This window comes from Diabrotica virgifera, chromosome 7 (genome assembly GCF_917563875.1).
Source record: "Diabrotica virgifera virgifera chromosome 7, PGI_DIABVI_V3a".
In the NCBI taxonomy this organism is placed as follows: domain Eukaryota; kingdom Metazoa; phylum Arthropoda; class Insecta; order Coleoptera; family Chrysomelidae; genus Diabrotica; species Diabrotica virgifera.
This window is the reverse complement of record NC_065449.1, coordinates 122227240-122244959: the sequence shown is the minus strand read 5'-3', so window position 1 is coordinate 122244959 and position 17720 is coordinate 122227240. Positions and strand designations below refer to the sequence as shown.

Here is a 17720-nt window from a genome sequence, read left to right as displayed (position 1 = left end):
GGCCCTTAATATTAAAACAATTCAGGGGTCTATGTAAAACATAAATGAAATTCCGTAGTTTTTTTTCATTTAAGTTAAAAAAGAATCCACAAGGAAAAAGTTTTCCTGTAGTTGGCTGTATACCATGTAATACAAAAAATAGTAAATCCTTTATAAAAGGTGTATATTTACCTTAAAATATATACCTTTTATAAAGGATTTACTAATTTTTTAAAAAATAATGTTACGTAACGCGCTGTTCGAACCCCCCTCCCCCCCCCCCCATGTAACGCGCCGTAACGTTTTACAAGCCCCCCCCTCCCCCCAAACTGCGTTACGTAATACTTGAACGCTCCCTATTACAAATTTTAACGTTCTTTATGTTCCTTAGGTTTTAGAAAACTTGAGACTTTTTGCTGTATGTAATGTTTCGTTCGTTTGATTTCATGTTGATAAATGAAACATTTCTCAAATAACCGCGATTTTATATTATTACTAAATTGATTTTCTTCGAATTAACAGAAATATTGTAAAAAATATGTATTTTAAAGAACTGATCGAGAGTTGTGCAGTTTTTCAATACTGAAAAATGATCACAAGAAATTATATTCAAAATCTGCCTCTTATCAGATAACTTGAAGTTCATTAAGCTAAACAATAAGTGAACTAAACAATACAAACAAAAATGCAAGACTAGAATACTGACCCTGTTATGCGATATACAAAATACCTCTTTCTTCTTAGGGAGCCCATCCGTTCCGGATATTGGCGATCAGCATGGCTGTCCTTACTTTTCTTGAAGCTACGATTGTATTAGGAATTCTTCAGTTTTAGACACATTGAACCATTTTCTCAGGTTTGCAATATAAAATGTTCTTGTTCTCACTGGCCCTACTTTTCCAAATAGCTCTCCTGAAGATTGAATTGCAACAATCCGTATATCTGTTAATTTTTCATAACACGGGCAAGATAGGTAGTCTATTTTTCGCTTTTTAATTGTGTTGATAATCTAGCAACTTCACGCCTATTCTACGTATGACCTAAATATTAGTGACACGATCTATCCATGAAATTCTCAAAAAGCGTCTATAATAGGCCTGGATCCCGCGTACCAAAAAAACGTTGATTAATAGCAAGCTGAAAATTTGTTAATAGCTTAACGGTGTCTCGTCAGACAAACTTTGATGTATGGAAACACTGGAAAAGGGGAAGTTTTAATTGTGGAATAGGTTAAAAATGTGGAACGTCATACTACGAAAACGTCCCATGTATCTTGTCGGACAGAACTTCCAATTGATTTGTTACCCTTTCATTAAACTCTCAGGCAAAAATCAGACTGATATTATTTATCACCAATTGAGCATTTTAATAAGTCCGACACGTAGAACATGTCAAATGACAGGAATTATGACAAATGATAAATAGCACTCTGATTTTTGCATGAGAATTTAACGAAAGGGTACGAAAGAAATTGGAAGTTCTGTCCGACAAAATACATGAGACGTTTTCGTAGTCTGACGTTCCAAATTTTTAACCTGTTTCACAATTAAAACTTCCCCTGTTCCAGTGTTTCCGTACATCAAAGTTTGTCCGACTTGGCACCGTTAAGCTATTAAAAAATTTTCAGCTTGCTGTTAATCATATTAAATCTATGATTTTGTATATATTTTAGAGGTCGCAGTTAACACTTTACTCAAAAATGTGGGAGTTCATGAATTCCAGAAAACACGTATTCGTTAAAACGTACGACGAAGGCATTAAACGAGTAAGAACCTCAAAAGGAAAGTTTGCCTTGTTGGTAGAGTCTCCAAAAAATGATTACACTAATGAAAGGGAGCCATGTGATACTATGAAAGTAGGAAGAAATCTAGACGCGAAAGGTTTTGGTATTGCAACCCCTCTTGGATCACCATTAAGGTAAATTGAATACATCATATTTATCACTGAGTTTAATAGACAAAACAATACAATATTACATGATATTACTACACCAAAAATTCAAATATATTTTTCGTCCGCTATAACTTTTCGAATGCGTCACGATTCATTTTCAAACAAATTAAGTCAAAACATAAAGTGAAACGAACGTCGATGTGTATATACATTTTGTATACTGGAGGTATACTATATACTACACACATCGGCGTACGTTTCACTTTATGTTTTGACTTAATTTGTTTGAAAATATATCGTGACCATGGGAAAAGTTATAGCGGACGAATTATACCTTTCATTTTTACTGGGAATTAACTACAGTGTTAGTTAAAAGTATGCTTATATTTACGCATCGATTTTCACCTCAAACATCGTTCTTAAGGGGGTCGGCACCAAATCTTGGTCCAATGTTATTTAAATGCATATTTTTTTTCGAATCCTGAGAAAACTAATATGTATTTTTGAAAAATTTAAACGCAGAATGAAAGATTACGTTATTGCGTTTTTTGAACAAATAATGGAAGACAGTTTATTCTGTTACATAAAATCAGATTTAACATAGTAGGGGAGTAAAGTATGCTAAATTTACAATTACTCGAGCGATTTGTGGACCTATTAGGTTATGAAGATTAGGTCCTAAAACCAAAAAAAGTTAAGTAAAATTTTCCATTTTAGTGGCGACATTTCCAACAATCGTTTTTCCCGATTGTAGCGCCATCTGTCTATAATTCGAAAATATGTCTCGAATAAAAGTACTTTATTTTTACGTAAGGATTCCTAATCTGCAATAAAAAATGGGGGCTTCTATTTAATATTTTAAAGTAACCCCCACCCCACCTCCGTGGGGGGTCGTGTTTGGTGTCATTCGATAGACTTTTCAATAATATTGAATACGAGTACTTTGCAGTTTTTCGATCTGATGTTCATTTTGCGAAATATCGCGGGGTTCCTATTTAAAATTTTAAATTTACCCCCTACTCCTCTCCGTCGGGGGTCGTGTTTGGTATCATTCAATAGATTTTTGAAAAATATTGAACAGTATTTTTTAGTTTTTTGATCTGACTTTTATTTCTCGAAATATTCGCTTTTTTCTTGTGAAGCTTTGTGGCTCACCCATTTTCTTACGCCCCGCTAAAAACCGTTAGATTTTTAAAATATACACTATTACATGTACTTAACTTACCTTATTTTAATCTGACGATTTCGAGTTTAAGGATAGATTTTTTTTCGGGCCCCTCTTAACGAACTCCCCTGTTTCAAGATCCAATATATGGTAGGGGTACATTTACAGGGTACAAGGTTTCTTCCCATGTTATAATCTGACGCCCTCGAGTAACTGCAAAAATCCCCGCTTGGGAGCCCCTACGATTAGGAATATCAGTTTCAATTGAAATACCACCATTGCTCTACACGTGTTTCAAGTTATTCAATTCTCCGCAGGAACACTTTGGGTAGTTAAAACTGAAATGAAATGGAATATACTAATATTATTATTTTGGTTGTTTTAGTAAAAAAGGCTTAAGTACGCCAGCAGCGTCATCAATATCAACCAACTAAGAAGTTCAGAGACTTCTCTCTCTACATTTTAAACTCTTTACGTAGAGATAGGACATTTTTTCAGACTTTAAAAGATAGTGTTTGCAAGGGTCAACTGCAGATGCCCTGTCAGAGTAAAAGGTCATTCCTAACATCGTTAAATAGTTTTCAGTAACTTTGAATTTATGGTTCACCTATTTGGCTATCGCAGAGAAGTCTCTGAACTTCTTGTTGCTTCGTATGGAGGTCACTGCTCATGTACTCAGATCTATTATATTACTAAAACTACTAAAATATATTGCATTTAATTTCAGTTTTAACCAAATACCACAAGTGTTCCTAAGGAAAGTTGAAAAACTCAAAACACGTGTAGAATGTAGGGCAACGGTGGTATTCGAACTGAAATAACATGTAAACATCTATATCCATTTTAACGACTTTTCTAATAGTGTTTTCAAAAGTGAAATGCCGACCCACTGTCGAAGTAAAAGGTGATTCATAGCGTCGTTCAATGGTTTTCAGTAATTTTTGAATTTACATTAAACTCCTACTTTTGGAGAATTGGCCCCCACCGACCCGCCTCCGAGTGATTATTATGGGATTTCCTATCAGGCAATAATAATTTAAAATTTACAGTACAAAGATTTACTTAACATAAACTTGCTGTAAAATGTGTAATTTTACGGAAAATTATGCTCAGAAGCATAAGCAGCCATGTTAAGTGTTGTTTTAATAAATACATGTAATGATACGTTATGCCTTTATTAAATGGTAATTAACGTGATTAACAAGTTTAAAATATTTCCAAAACAATATTTTTACTCTTTGAAAATGAGTGAAAAAATAAAAAAAACACATATTTTTAAATAAGGAACAAGAAAAGACACAACTTCCGGTAAACCGATTTTCCGGTTAACGAACTCGATCTTATAAATCAAAAAAGGAGCCTATAATTATCAAAGTTGGTTGAAGTCTGACTTTTCATGCGAAAGTTATCGTGTTATTAGACACAATATGCATGCATAGCCGCTAATTCAAATGTCCTCCATTTTTGTAAAAGGCAAAATCTGAGATACCCTCATATCTAAATTTCAACTTTTATATGTGTAATATATGTGGTCCAAATTATATTCTTCCATAATTAAATGCAAAATTGTGTCACAGTTATCGGACGAACTTTTATCTTTGACTGTCAGTATATTATGCTAGTTCATTGGCGTTACTTAGGGTGAACGTGTGCTATTACTACCATGTAAATTGGCTTTACATCCTAGTTTGTAAAAAATTAAAAAATTTCATATGATTTCATCAATCATAAATTCAATATCTTCTAACACATAATTATTTTAAAGGGACGCAGTTAACCTTGCTGTACTTTCATTGAAAGAAGATGGCGAACTTACCAAACTTAAGAACAAATGGTGGTATGATAGAACCGAATGCCTTCGAGATAAACAAGTAAGTCAAATTACTAGTCAAATTAAAATTACACATTAAATTAACACGGCATTACACGGGCCATGTTTGGTACGCAAACGCTTATACGTGAGCAATTTGTCTCATACTAAAGCGGCTTAAAACTAAACAAATATTAGAATGTGTAAATTATATTTCGAAAGTCTTGTAGCATTCAGAATTAGGATTGCTATTATTCTATTATTTCCCTATGTGACGGAATAACACACCTACTTAGTAATTTGCCCCATCCGACTTATCGATACTACACGCTCCGTTAGCAAATCATGGCTGGCCGCACCCACATTGGATCCGTATTTCCCCGATCGGATCCGATCCGACGTCGGTTTGAAAACAAACTCAGGGTATTAAAAGGCGGAACCTACATTGGATCCGTTGATCCGTAAATCGCCCGATATCGGTCGATTGATAGGAGAAGCTACAGCAGAGAAGGATCGGTTCGGATCGAAGAAAAACGGATCCAATTTCGGCGGCGACATTTAATATTATGGGTTTATTTTTTAATCCGACTTCGGATCTAATCGGAGAAATACGGATCCAATGTAGGTGCCGCCCAGTTTATCATAGGATATTTTCAGAGAAATAAGTATTTTTATAATTTATTTATATGTGATATACATATAAACGTTTCTAAACTAATTGAAATATTAAGCGTACACACATAGATATTATCCACAATGCTAACTTTTAATACTAAGGTTATGGATATGAATATAAACGAAAAAAAAAAGAGAAATATTGACTCAATTAGAAAAGTTCTCGTGAAATGTAAAAACCGGGAACTAAAAATAATGCATTTTGGTAAAACCATAAAAATATAAAATCATAACACCTTGCAAGAAAAGATCAAGAGAAGGTTTAACTAGTGTTGGCGAATATTGATTGACATTCTCATTAGTGATATTCCAAACTTGCGAAATTTCTTCTGCAATACTCTCCTCTGAGTCACTATCAACTTCTGCATGATATATTATTTCTGCTTCATCAGCATCACTAAAATGAAATAACACGTCACCAACTGGTCTAAAGTAGGTACAGTCCGCAACAGAATTATATAGACTTCTCAATTGCTGTGTTCTTTATCATATGGATCATACGACTCCATTTGAAAATAACCGCTAAAATAAAGTTTAACTAATAGATGAATTATTATTTAACAAGTACAAATAAATTCATTAAATAATTACATAAGAATACGCCTATTAGCAAAATGCTCAGACAACACGATATTATAAATATAATTTCGGCAACGGATAACGGCAGACTAGTTTGACGTTTGACCTACGAGCGTACTGTCTAGGATTGGAAGGGAGATTTAGATTCTTCTTTTATACGAAAAACTGGATTATTTGAAGCTGGGCCGGATTTGAGGAGAGGCAGGCTGGGCAGCTACCCGTGGCCCCTCATTCCGGAGGGGCCCTACAAAGATCCAAACGTAAAGAAATCAGCACATTACTCACATAGAATAATTTTTGTAGATCAATTAACTGTGATATTTCCTTGCATGGAAGGTCTCACTCCTGTTAAAAGGTTTCTCACATTTTTGCCAAATCACGGTCATAAAGCGGAAGATATATCTAATCCTCTAATAACGTTCTTATAAGAACATGATATCGACTTGAAAAATTGCAGGGGACAGTCCTACGACAACATGTCAGTTATGAATGAAAAATGCAATCGTGTTCAGGCTAAAATTAGAGAACATATCTTGGCGTTATGGATTCCGTGTGCAGACCACTCCCTAAATTTAGTTGCAAGAGCTGCAGCTGAGTGTTGTCCTGCTGCCATAGCATTCTTTGACTTCTTAGAAGAACTCCATGAACTATATGTATTGTTCATTTCCTCTACATATATATACAACTTGTTAATCGAATATTTAAAAGCTGCGTCTTTAAGAGAGAGCAACGCCGACCGTGGCAGAAATATTATTGTTTCTAAAAGAGCAAATACTACTAGATAGTCATCTAGAAGTGATGCCTCAAAAGCACTAGTTAAAGGTTATAATTGGATTAAAGGAGCTTAACAATTTAAGAACAATTTAAAACTCGTAGCGATGCAATGGTTTCTATAATCGAATGTGTTTACTGGAATCAGGAATATTTGCAATCTTTTAGAATGACAGCTTAGAGAGGACAAACAGCACAAGTCATATTCTCCAAGATACAAATATGTTTTAATACTTACTTAATCCAGAGCTCTTTTACCTTTCGGTGTGAGTTGATAAGAAGAAGAAAATCCAAATATTGACCTTAATTTAGGAGTGGTGACACTTTTTTTTTTTTTGGGGAGGTGAGAATCTTCTAAAGACTTCTGGGAAGGTGTCCCAGGTGTGTTGGATTCAACTCTCTACGCCGAACCGTAGCGAGCCGCCTACCAACTAAACTCACCTCCTCTTTCTCCAACCGGCGGGCCAGGAACCGACCTTAACGGGCATAGCTCTGACCCGCCAGCTTTGCTCGTCACCCCCGTTTAGCACTCTCTGCGTGCGCTGTGTGACTGTCATGACAACCCGGTTTCGCCACCCCATCCACGCACGCAGCCGGCCAGGGTCCGTAAGGCAACCGACCTATCTGCATGATAATGGGTGAGGCGGCGCGACCACGCTGTCATCCCATCCACGGTAAACTGGCAAGAATTATTAAACAGTTAGTAAGAACAACTAAACTTTCATTCCCCACCCCCTGTAGGAGTGGCCCATTCATCTATTCACTCACAACACAACAAGATATAAGCACATGAAAAACAAAACATCTAACATTAACTAACACTAGGATTAAGATTCTTTTACTTTAAATGACTGCCCCGGCAGAAGTGGGAGTTGTATATTGGCTACCCAACCCGGTCGGCGCGAAACGACACATGTTCAAAAGAAATACAAACAGATTATCTTTGTTGGAATCTCCTCTCTCTTTCTTCCTTATGCTTCATCTTTTCAGTGACAAATCCAATGATCAAGTCAAACATTTTTTCATTCATAATGGCTTTATGCATTAATTCTTGGGGCTCACCCAGAGGGGACCCCATCCTCAGCTGCAGCAAGGTTCGCCCTGCAGGATATACAGGGCATACGAATATCACGTGGTGCGCGTCATCCACTACTCCACACTCGGTACACAGATCGTCCTCAGTCTTTCTTATACGATATGTATATGACCGAAAGGATCCATGCCCCGTCAAAAATTGTGTGGAATAATAGTTAACGCGCCTGTGTCTGCATTCATACCACCTCACTACATCAGGGATAAGGGTCCTCGTCCAGGCGGCTTTGCCTGTTTCTCTTGACCAATGATCCTGCTAACTTTCCAGGCTTCTTCTTCTTTCTTCTGGTCCTGAACTTATAGCTCCGTTACCCCTTCGATACATTCGTACCCTCTCCTCTGTCAGAATGTGCACCTGCACAGCTCCGGCCACTACCTGTAGGGCAACGGTTGATACGGTTCTGTACGTGCTACACACTCTGATCAGGGGTTTTCTTTGCGCTCTGAGAAGCATGTCTCTCTATTTGGCTTTATTTACGACCTCATGCCACACTGGGGCCCCCTATAATATTATTGACATAATGGATTGTAGCATTAATGCCCGTTTGTGTGATCCAGGGCCTCCTATATTCGGCATTAATTTTTGTAGGACTGCGGTCCTTGCCTCCGCTTTCCGACATGCTTCCTGTATATGTGGGCCGAATGACCTTCTGTCGTCGAAGATTATTCCCAAATACTTAACTGTTTTCTGGGGTTTTAGCTCGGAGCCTCTGAACCGAAAGTTAATGTCTTTTCGATCCCGCCGTCCCCTCAAGATAATTATCTCAGTCTTTTCTACTGCCAATTTTAAATCGTTGTTCTCTATCCATTTCGCGGTTTTTTCTATTGCTGTGTTTACTTTATGTATGATGCCCCAATTCGTGTCGTCCTCGATTAGTAGGGCTAGGTCGTCTGCGTATGATATTGCGCCCTTATTCCTTGTGTTCTATTTACCTCTAGTACCCCATTGTATAATATTTTCCATAGTGTGGGTCCCAGGACTGACCCTTGGGGTACTCCAGCAGTCATATTCATCTTACTTTTCTTCGTTATGCATACGTTTCTTTCCGATAGGTAGTTCTTTATTATATTGGACATGTAATCCGGGGCCCCCAGCTCGAGAAATCCTGTCGATGATGAGGCCCCAGTTCGCCGAGTTAAAGGCATTTTTAATGTCCAATAGAACAAGTACCACCCACCTCTTTCTACTTGTTTGTGCCGCGTCCCTAATCCAGATCGCTGCATCTACTGCTGATCGACCTTTTCGAAATCCGAATTGTTGACTGGATAGAGCTCTCTCACTTGCCAATACCCCTTCCAGCCTCTTCTTCACAAGAATTTCGTAAAACTTGCCAAGACAGTCTAGAAGGCATATCGGCCTGTAAGAGGATGCCGAGTCGGGGGGTTTCCCAGGCTTGAGTAGCAATACCAGGTTTGCTTCCTTTAATGCCCTAGGAAACTCTTGGTTCCGCAGTAGATTGTTAAATACTCTTCTGATCAAACCTGGTTTCTCTGTTGCTATTATCTTCAGTGCCTCAGGTGGCAGACCATCGGGGCCGGGAGCTTTTCCCGATTTAATTTCCTGACCAGCGGCTTTTATTTCTTCCTCCGTAAACTCCTCCACTGCCGTGGAGAAAATCCTTAGGAAAGCTTGCTCCTCCTTGGCAGGAAAGAGCAGTTCCGCAGATTCACGCCGCTGGTCTTCGTCTAGTCTGTATGGGGCGATCATTTTGAGAGACTTCATCGTTATTTTGTATGCGTCTCTCCATATATCATTTTCTAGCGCGTCTATCAGATTCTGCCACCTTTCCTTTTTCTCTTTCTTTATTTTGTTTTTTAGTTTCCTCTTTGCTGTTTTATATATCTCATTGAGCTCGGGGTTGCTCTGGCTTCTTGTGTAATTCCTCCTAGCTCGGAAGCACACTTCACGTAGTTCTCGTATCTCATCCGTCCATCAATAGGGGGTTTTTTCATTCTTTTTGTCTTCTCTGTGGGCAACTCAACGGCGTTAATGAGTGTCATCCTGAGTTGGCCGAGATCTGTTATTGCGTCTTCGTCAATTTTTTTAATCTCCGATAGGTACCTGTTTTTGTTTAATATTTTCTCTCTTCGACCTATTGGTTTTCTTAGAACCCTCCCTTTAACCAACACCTCGTACGTTATGTAACAGTGGTAGGTGAATAACTGTTCGTCGAGGACATCCCAATTTTTTATGCGTCTGGATAGCCTTTCGGTTGCAATGGTTATATCAATATGCGATTTACTGGCCTCTCTTATGAATGTGGGTTTGTTGTTATTGAGTACGTGGAGGCCAGCCTGGGCTATTCATTCATTCCAGAACTCCCGCTTCTCATCATTCATGGGAGAGCCCCATGACCTAGATTTTGCGTTGATGTCCCCGACAATCATTATTTGCTTCTCTCTTGTAGCGATGCTCATTATTCAATCTACTTTTTGGTTGTAGTCTCTGATGAGTATGTTTGGAGATATGTAGCATGCCAGGAGACAAAAATCCTTCATCTTAATGACGATATAATTTCCGCCCCTGACTATGCCACGCACGCCAAGATCTTTATCTCTGAAGAACACCGACAAGTTTTTGTTTGTATCCTGCACCCAGCCACCGTCCGACGTTATTTTTTTGTTAGGTTCCGGGACGATGAGTAAGTATATTTTTAGCGTGCAGGCTTTCGCGTGGACCAGATCGTGTGCGCGTTTTGCTCGACCCACGGTCACTTGCATTATCCTTATACCAGGTTGATCCTTGAGGTTCATTTTTGGTTCAGTTCCCTAGAGAGTTAACCCATATCCGTTTGTATATATTGAACACAATAAATATAAATAAAATAAAGGTGTAAATATAAAATGAATAAATAGGTAAATAAACAAATAAAAGATTAAAATGGTATACTGGACAATAGACAACACACTAAGATTTTTAAAATTATATGTGAAATTAAATTTTATATAAATAAAATTTATATAAATAAAATATGTATAGATAAAATTTTCAAATAAATAAAATAAATAAATATAAATATGTAAAATTAAAATCGATAAATTTACCATATGAAAGGTGGTTTCCTGTTTCACTAGTGGGCTGTATAGGGGCCCACCTCCGTTCTTCAAGAAACCACCTCTCACCATTTCGCTTTTGTTTCTTTTAATTCTTTATGGGTTCCCTTTCCCCTCCTCTGCCGTACACCCACGCCCTATAGGCTGGGCATATCATGAGGTCCATTCTATGACCTTCCTTACAAGTTAAGCAGTACGCAGTGCTGCTACACTGCACCGCTGTATGCCCGTTTTTAAAGCAGTTGTAGCAGCATGCTACCCTGCTCTCCCCTTTACACTCATAGGGTTTGTGACCATAATGGATTCACTTATAACACCTTATCGGCGTATGGCGTTCCATTATGGGGCATACAAACCAACCTATTACTATTGTTCTATACCTCCGTAGCTCTTCTGCTTTTGAGGGGCGTACGGTTATGGTCGCCACCTGTTCCCCATGCCTATTTATGCGTAACGTTTTGACATCTATTTCGTCCTCGGGGATACCGGTATATGTTGTTATCGCACTTATTACTGGTTCTTCTGTAAACCCTGGGTCTATTGCCGTGATGGAAAAATAATTTTCTTCCTTCCGAACAGCCATGCTCATTCCCGTTATTTTACTGTCCATCTCCTTCTTCAGTTTCTCGGCTGATCCCTTCCCCTTTAGTTTTACGAGGATGTCTCCCCTTCTGTTTTTTTAGCCTATTAACTTTTAAGCCAATCATCCCTATATCAATTTTCTGATTCATCTCTTTTAATACATCAGTGTATGATTTACCCCCCGTTTTGATTAGGAGGGCTTCTTCCTGCTCATGCCTCTCCCCTTTATCCATCTCCTTCCCTCTAATAACTATTTCCCATACTATATTTTCTTTTCTCCCACAAATTCGAGAGCTTTTCGCACATATTCCTTATTTATCTCGTTGTTAACGATGATTCTGATGGTTTCCGGGGGCTTCTTCCTTATTTTTTATTACATTTATGTCCTTTACGACCATTTCATACATTCCCTGTTCACCTACTTTGGTTACATATGTGTACCACTTTCTCCTTTGGTTGGCCATAGAACTTTTCTTTACATTTTCTATGTACTCTATGTCGCCCACTTTGCATTCCTCAATGATTGCTGCTACTTCTTCCCTGAGCGTTCTTATGACGCCCTCTACCCCCCGTCTTTTATTTCGTTTTTAGTTATTATTATGCATTCTTTTTTTTTTCAATTGTCTCTTGCAGTCCTCCATGTTCCCACTTCGTTTTTTCAAACACCTTGTCCTCCCATTTCTTCTCGTGGACTTGACTAAAGGTGTCTATATCTCCCCCCTTGTTTACAATTCCTATTATTTTTTCTGTTTCTTTTCTTTGTCTCTCTTGCTCGATCTTAAGTTTACATTGTTCGCATCTTATATTTTTCTCGTCCCCTTGTGTTGGCTGATTTGAGCTAATTTTCCTGTTTTGTATAAAGTTGATTTCTCCTACGAGTTTTTTCATTCTTATTCTTTCGTCCTCTATTGGGCCTTCTGTATTAAGTATATAAAGTATTTATTTCATTTTCCGTTGGACCTTTTCCCTGTCGGCTTCTTCTGGATATTTTTTGCTTTCTTCAAGTTTCTCTTTTTTGAATTTTTCATTTATCTCCAGGCTGTCCCCTTTTCTTTTTTTCATTTGTTGCATTTCCCTTCTGTCCTCTTCGTCGAACAAGAAGGCTGTTAAGACACTCTGCTCTATATCTTCCCAAGTTTCTCCCCTTTCTTCCTCCGTTTTTTCTTCGTGACTTTCTGTGAAAGCTTTCGCTTCCAGGATTTTCACCGAGGGGTCTTCCTCTTCTTCTTTTCTTGTATTAATTTCTTTCCCTACAAGTGTCGAGTGCTTTATGGCACCCGATCTGTTTAGTTTAGGCTGTTGGTCGTGCCATTGTAGCATTTCCCTTTCAAACTTTCTCTGCTCCTCTTCATCTATTGTGTCGTCTTGCGACTGTTCTTCCCTATTCTCAATTTTACTAATTAATGCGTCGTCATTGTCCTTTTGCCTTTGGTCGTCGTTATTTTTTTCTTTTTTGAGTTGGTTTTATTCATATGAATTCCCACGAGTTAGTACGTGCTACGCGTCCGACGTGGCAGTGCGCCCTTACCACGTTAGGGCTAGGTTGCTTCGGGAGGTCGCCAGGTATCCCGAAGAGATCGTTTGTGATGCTCTAACCCTCGCATCTCTCATATCTTTGGCACGATGCCTTCCACCGTGATAGTGGGGATTATTTTATTGAGGTTTACTCCTCTAGGATTTTTATCACGGTTGCCTCCGGACGCAGTAGCAGCCTGTATTCACAGGCTACCTGGAATTTCCGCGTAACTGCTGCCTCCCCTGTTATGCGGGATTTGGAGTGGATGTGTGATGGGAAAGGTACTTTGGTGGGGTAAGACATGGCGGCTACTCGTTTTGGGTATGTCGAGGAAGATTTCGAATAGAGATTTGTGATCGGAGTTCGACAGCAGAGCCCCCGCATGGTGTGTGGGGCTCCCCCATCAACCCCCGGCCACAACGCTGGAGTGGGCGAGATTAACTTTAGGGACTAGAGTAGTCGCAGGGAAGTTGGAGGGTGAAATACAACTGCTAAAGGCGAAGGCGTCGCAACTGCTTGCCTCAGTTGCGACGCCTTTTAGCATCCAGCGGCGGTGTCCGGCGACCACCCGGTGCAAAGTCGCTGGACGCTGGGACTGTTCTTGGTTTCATCGGTCGTGCTCCCCTCACAATTTTAGGGACCACGACCGGTTACTCGGCCCTCCCACCGTCGTCGAGGTAGAATTACAATCCTCCCTCCCAGGGAGGGAGGAGTGGTGGCACTTAGACCACATAAAGAATTTATATTCTTTTAAGGACTGACTCCACTGGATTATGTTTAACATCTCTAGAGACTGAAATGACAACATCAGAGAAATTTATGACTTAAAATTTTATCGCTACTATAGATCTCTTCATTTCCTCTTTAAGTCAGAGGCTTTCTGCATATGAATCCATTCATTCCAATTTTGGATTTTTACATCATTTGGAAAATTTAACTCCCACCGAAATTGAAGCTCACGAAAGCTTAGCGACATTTTTTATATCAGTGATTTAGATGAAAACCTAGGTGTCGGGCCGGTAAAATTTGTAGAATTTTTCTCTTTATTTAAAGGGGAAATAGGCTCATCAAATATAAGTAAAGAACTTCAGATGTACCGAGACTGCTAAAAGAAAAGAACGTGAATTATGCATTTCCAAACGTTGAGGTGACACTTCCTATAGGTATATTTAGTTCTGATGTCATCTAACTGCAGTGTAGAGATCATTCTCAAAACTTAAGTCAATTAAACATCGACTTCGTTACATGATGTGCCAAGAGCGTTTGGGCCATCTCTCTATAATGAGCATCGAACATGATGTCTTAAAGCAACTGGACATGTCCGAAATAATCAAGGACTCTTCAATTAAAAAATGTCGAAAAGTACCCGGACTTAAACCAGACACCAAAATTGTTTATATTTAATATTTTACTGTAACAAGATACAGATCTTGTATTTTTTATTATTTAAAAATATATTTATAAAAGTAGAACATTTGTTTATAATTTCTAAACGGGAAAATCCTGTAGTTGGCTATATACGTGTACACCTACCACAGTTCTGTGTGCCGGAGGTAAACTACTCTATGTCATAAAATATAATTTTGAGAAAAGGCAGTTTATAATAATATATGCCGTACCTCGAAAATAATAATTATTATTAAGACTTTTTTAATTATTAACACTAAATTGCAATTTAAAAGACAAATAGTATAATTACCTACTTTTGCATGTATTATTGTAATTAAACTTAATTTAGAAAGGGATGAAAAAAATGTTTTAATAAACTTAGTGTTGTTTACCTCTAATCGTTTACATGAGTCCATGACATAATGTTATAGTTCCTAATGTAATACGTTATGGTAATTAAACACCTTTCGAAGGGTTTCCGCTATTGGAATAAAAAAAATTTATGTCATCATATCATTTATTAAGCGTTCATTGGAAATTCTGCAAAATCGGAAGCATGCCCTGCTTTAGGCAGAGACTTTCTTTTTAAGCTAACGTGTTTAAATTATTCGTCAAACGCTGTTTTGTAATAGAGCAATCCTACGTTTTCTTGGCGGACCTGGAAGTGGACACATTCGGAAATCGAAAAATTTTCTGTACACCAACGGTATTTGTTCCTGTTTAAAATTTGCATTAATGCCTCTGGATTCTTTATAAAGATCAGTAAACTTTTTAGTCATTAAATTCCATGTTATGAACTGATATTTTTGGTGAACAACGACGTATAAATTGTTGTCAATACCAAGGGGTTTGGATAGTCATATTATTCGTTTTCTTTTGCTTTCTTACAATCATAGCATGTATTGTATCAGCCTCCATATGCGTATGGCCTTTAAGCAAAAATTTTTGATTAATAATCTTAATTTGTGACCATTTGTGCAAAATCCAAAATAAACAGACTATTAGCATAATGTTCTTATTTTTCCCGTAGCAATTGTCTGACTACAACGTTGTTTCTTCGACATCAGCATTGGGAATTACCAATTCAGCCCATTTGAGAAGGGCCGATGCTATCTCGTCACCACCACGGCCAGCTTTTGATTCGTCCCATATAAATAAGCTGTTCAGTCTGAAGCTTCATGAATTGTCAAATCAAATGTCCATAATTTCCGTTTGTAGAAATTTAATCCATATGTCAACATCGGAGTAGGCAAACATTTTTGCAGACCTGCAGTCAATACTTTATGTTTATTATTATGTTTGGGAATATCCTTATCAGCATCTTTTAAATAATATCTTTGCTTTGCATCGGCTAGGTGAACATCATACCTTTTCTGTAAGTTTTTTTGGTCGGTTGAACTTAAAAGGGGTCTTTCAATTGGCTGAAGTACATATCACAAATATCACATGTGTCATTTTCTAAAACTTTTTCTGTCAAGGAGTACAAAATATATTTTCAAGAAAGTATCCAAATCATATAAGGGGATCATTGTTTAAATAATTAAAAAGTGGTCAAAAATGAATAACCGTTTTCAATTTCGTTGCAAAACGAAAATACAGCCGAACCATATTCCAGTCCAATCAGAGAGTGCTGCAAGCACCTCTACCGGTTTCGAAACTTATTAGTCTCTCATCAGGAGGCACATGTGCTGCTCTCCCTGATCCAACCAAAACAAACCCCAGCGTGCAGTCCCGAATTGCAACGAACGAAATGGCATAGATGCCCTAGCGGCAACTGCTAGCAAAAGACTAAGTTTTCACTCTAATGGCATATAACATATCCCACCAGAATTAAAACAATGGGAACCTTCTCTGGTTACACCTCCGAGGCTTCTACAATTTGCAAGCCATACGGATGCTGAGACTAAGGAAGATGAGGGAATTCTACAATTTACAATTCACGTCACATCTGCTCAGCGCGGTAAAGTTCCAACGAGACTGGTTCCCTTCATACTCCACACAGAGTAAATGTAAATCAAAAATGAATAACCATTTTCAATTTCGTTGCAAAACGAAAATACAGCCGAACCATATTCCAGTCCAATCAGTGAGTGCTGCAAGCACCTCTACCGGTTTCGAAACTTATTAGTCTCTCACCAGGAGGCACATATGCTGCTCTCCCTGATCCAACCAAAACAAACCGCAGCGTGCAGTCCCGAATTGCAACGAACGAAATGGCATAGATGCCCTAGCGGCAACTGCTAGCAAAAGACTAAGTTTTCACTCTAATGGCATATAACATATCCCACCAGAATGAAAACAATGGGAACCTTCTCTGGTTACACCTCCGAGGCTTCTACCCATTGTTTTCCCATTGTTTTCATTCTGGTGGGATATGTTATATGCCATTAGAGTGAAAACTTAGTCTTTTGCTAGAAGTTTCCGCTAGGGCATCTATGCCATTTCGTTCGTTGCAATTCGGGACTGCACGCTGGGGTTTGTTTTGGTTGGATCAGGGAGAGCAGCATATGTGCCTCCTGATGAGAGACTAATAAGTTTCGAAACCGGTAGAGGTGCTTGCAGCACTCTCTGATTGGACTGGAATATGGTTCGGCTGTATTTTCGTTTTGGAACGAAATTGAAAATGGTTATTCATTTTTGATTTACGTTTACTCTGTGTAGAGTATGAAGGGAACCAGTCTCGTTGGAACTTTACCGCGCTGAGCAGATGTGACGTGAATTGTAAATTGTAGAATTCCCTCATCTTCCTTAGTCTCAGTATCCGTATGTCTTGCAAATTGTAGAAGCCTCGGAGGTGTAACCAGAGAAGGTTCCCATTGTTTTCATTCTGGTGGGATATGTTATATGCCATTAGAGTGAAAACTTAGTCTTTTGCTAGCAGTTGCCGCTAGGGCATCTATGCCATTTCGTTCGTTGCAATTCGGGACTGCACGCTGGGGTTTGTTTTGGTTGGATCAGGGAGAGCAGCATATGTGCCTCCTGATGAGAGACTAATAAGTTTCGAAACCGGTAGAGGTGCTTGCAGCACTCTCTGATTGGACTGGAATATGGTTCGGCTGTATTTTCGTTTTGCAACGAAATTGAAAATGGTTATTCATTTTTGATTTACATTTACTCTGTGTGGAGTATGAAGGGAACCAGTCTCGTTGGAACTTTACCGCGCTGAGCAGATGTGACGTGAATTGTAAATTGTAGAATTCCCTCATCTTCCTTAG

The 17720-nt window shown here is 38.5% G+C and overlaps 1 protein-coding gene across 1 annotated transcript in view; it reads left to right on the top strand.

Moving 5' to 3' along the window:
• LOC114336885 (glutamate receptor 1) overlaps positions 1-17720 on the top strand; it is a 726710-nt gene that overhangs the window by 606442 nt on the left and 102548 nt on the right. The window contains exons 12-13 of the mRNA XM_050656939.1: positions 1652-1896; positions 4803-4908. Coding sequence (XP_050512896.1) covers positions 1652-1896; positions 4803-4908 — 351 coding nt within the window. The remainder of the gene's footprint in view (positions 1-1651; positions 1897-4802; positions 4909-17720) is intronic.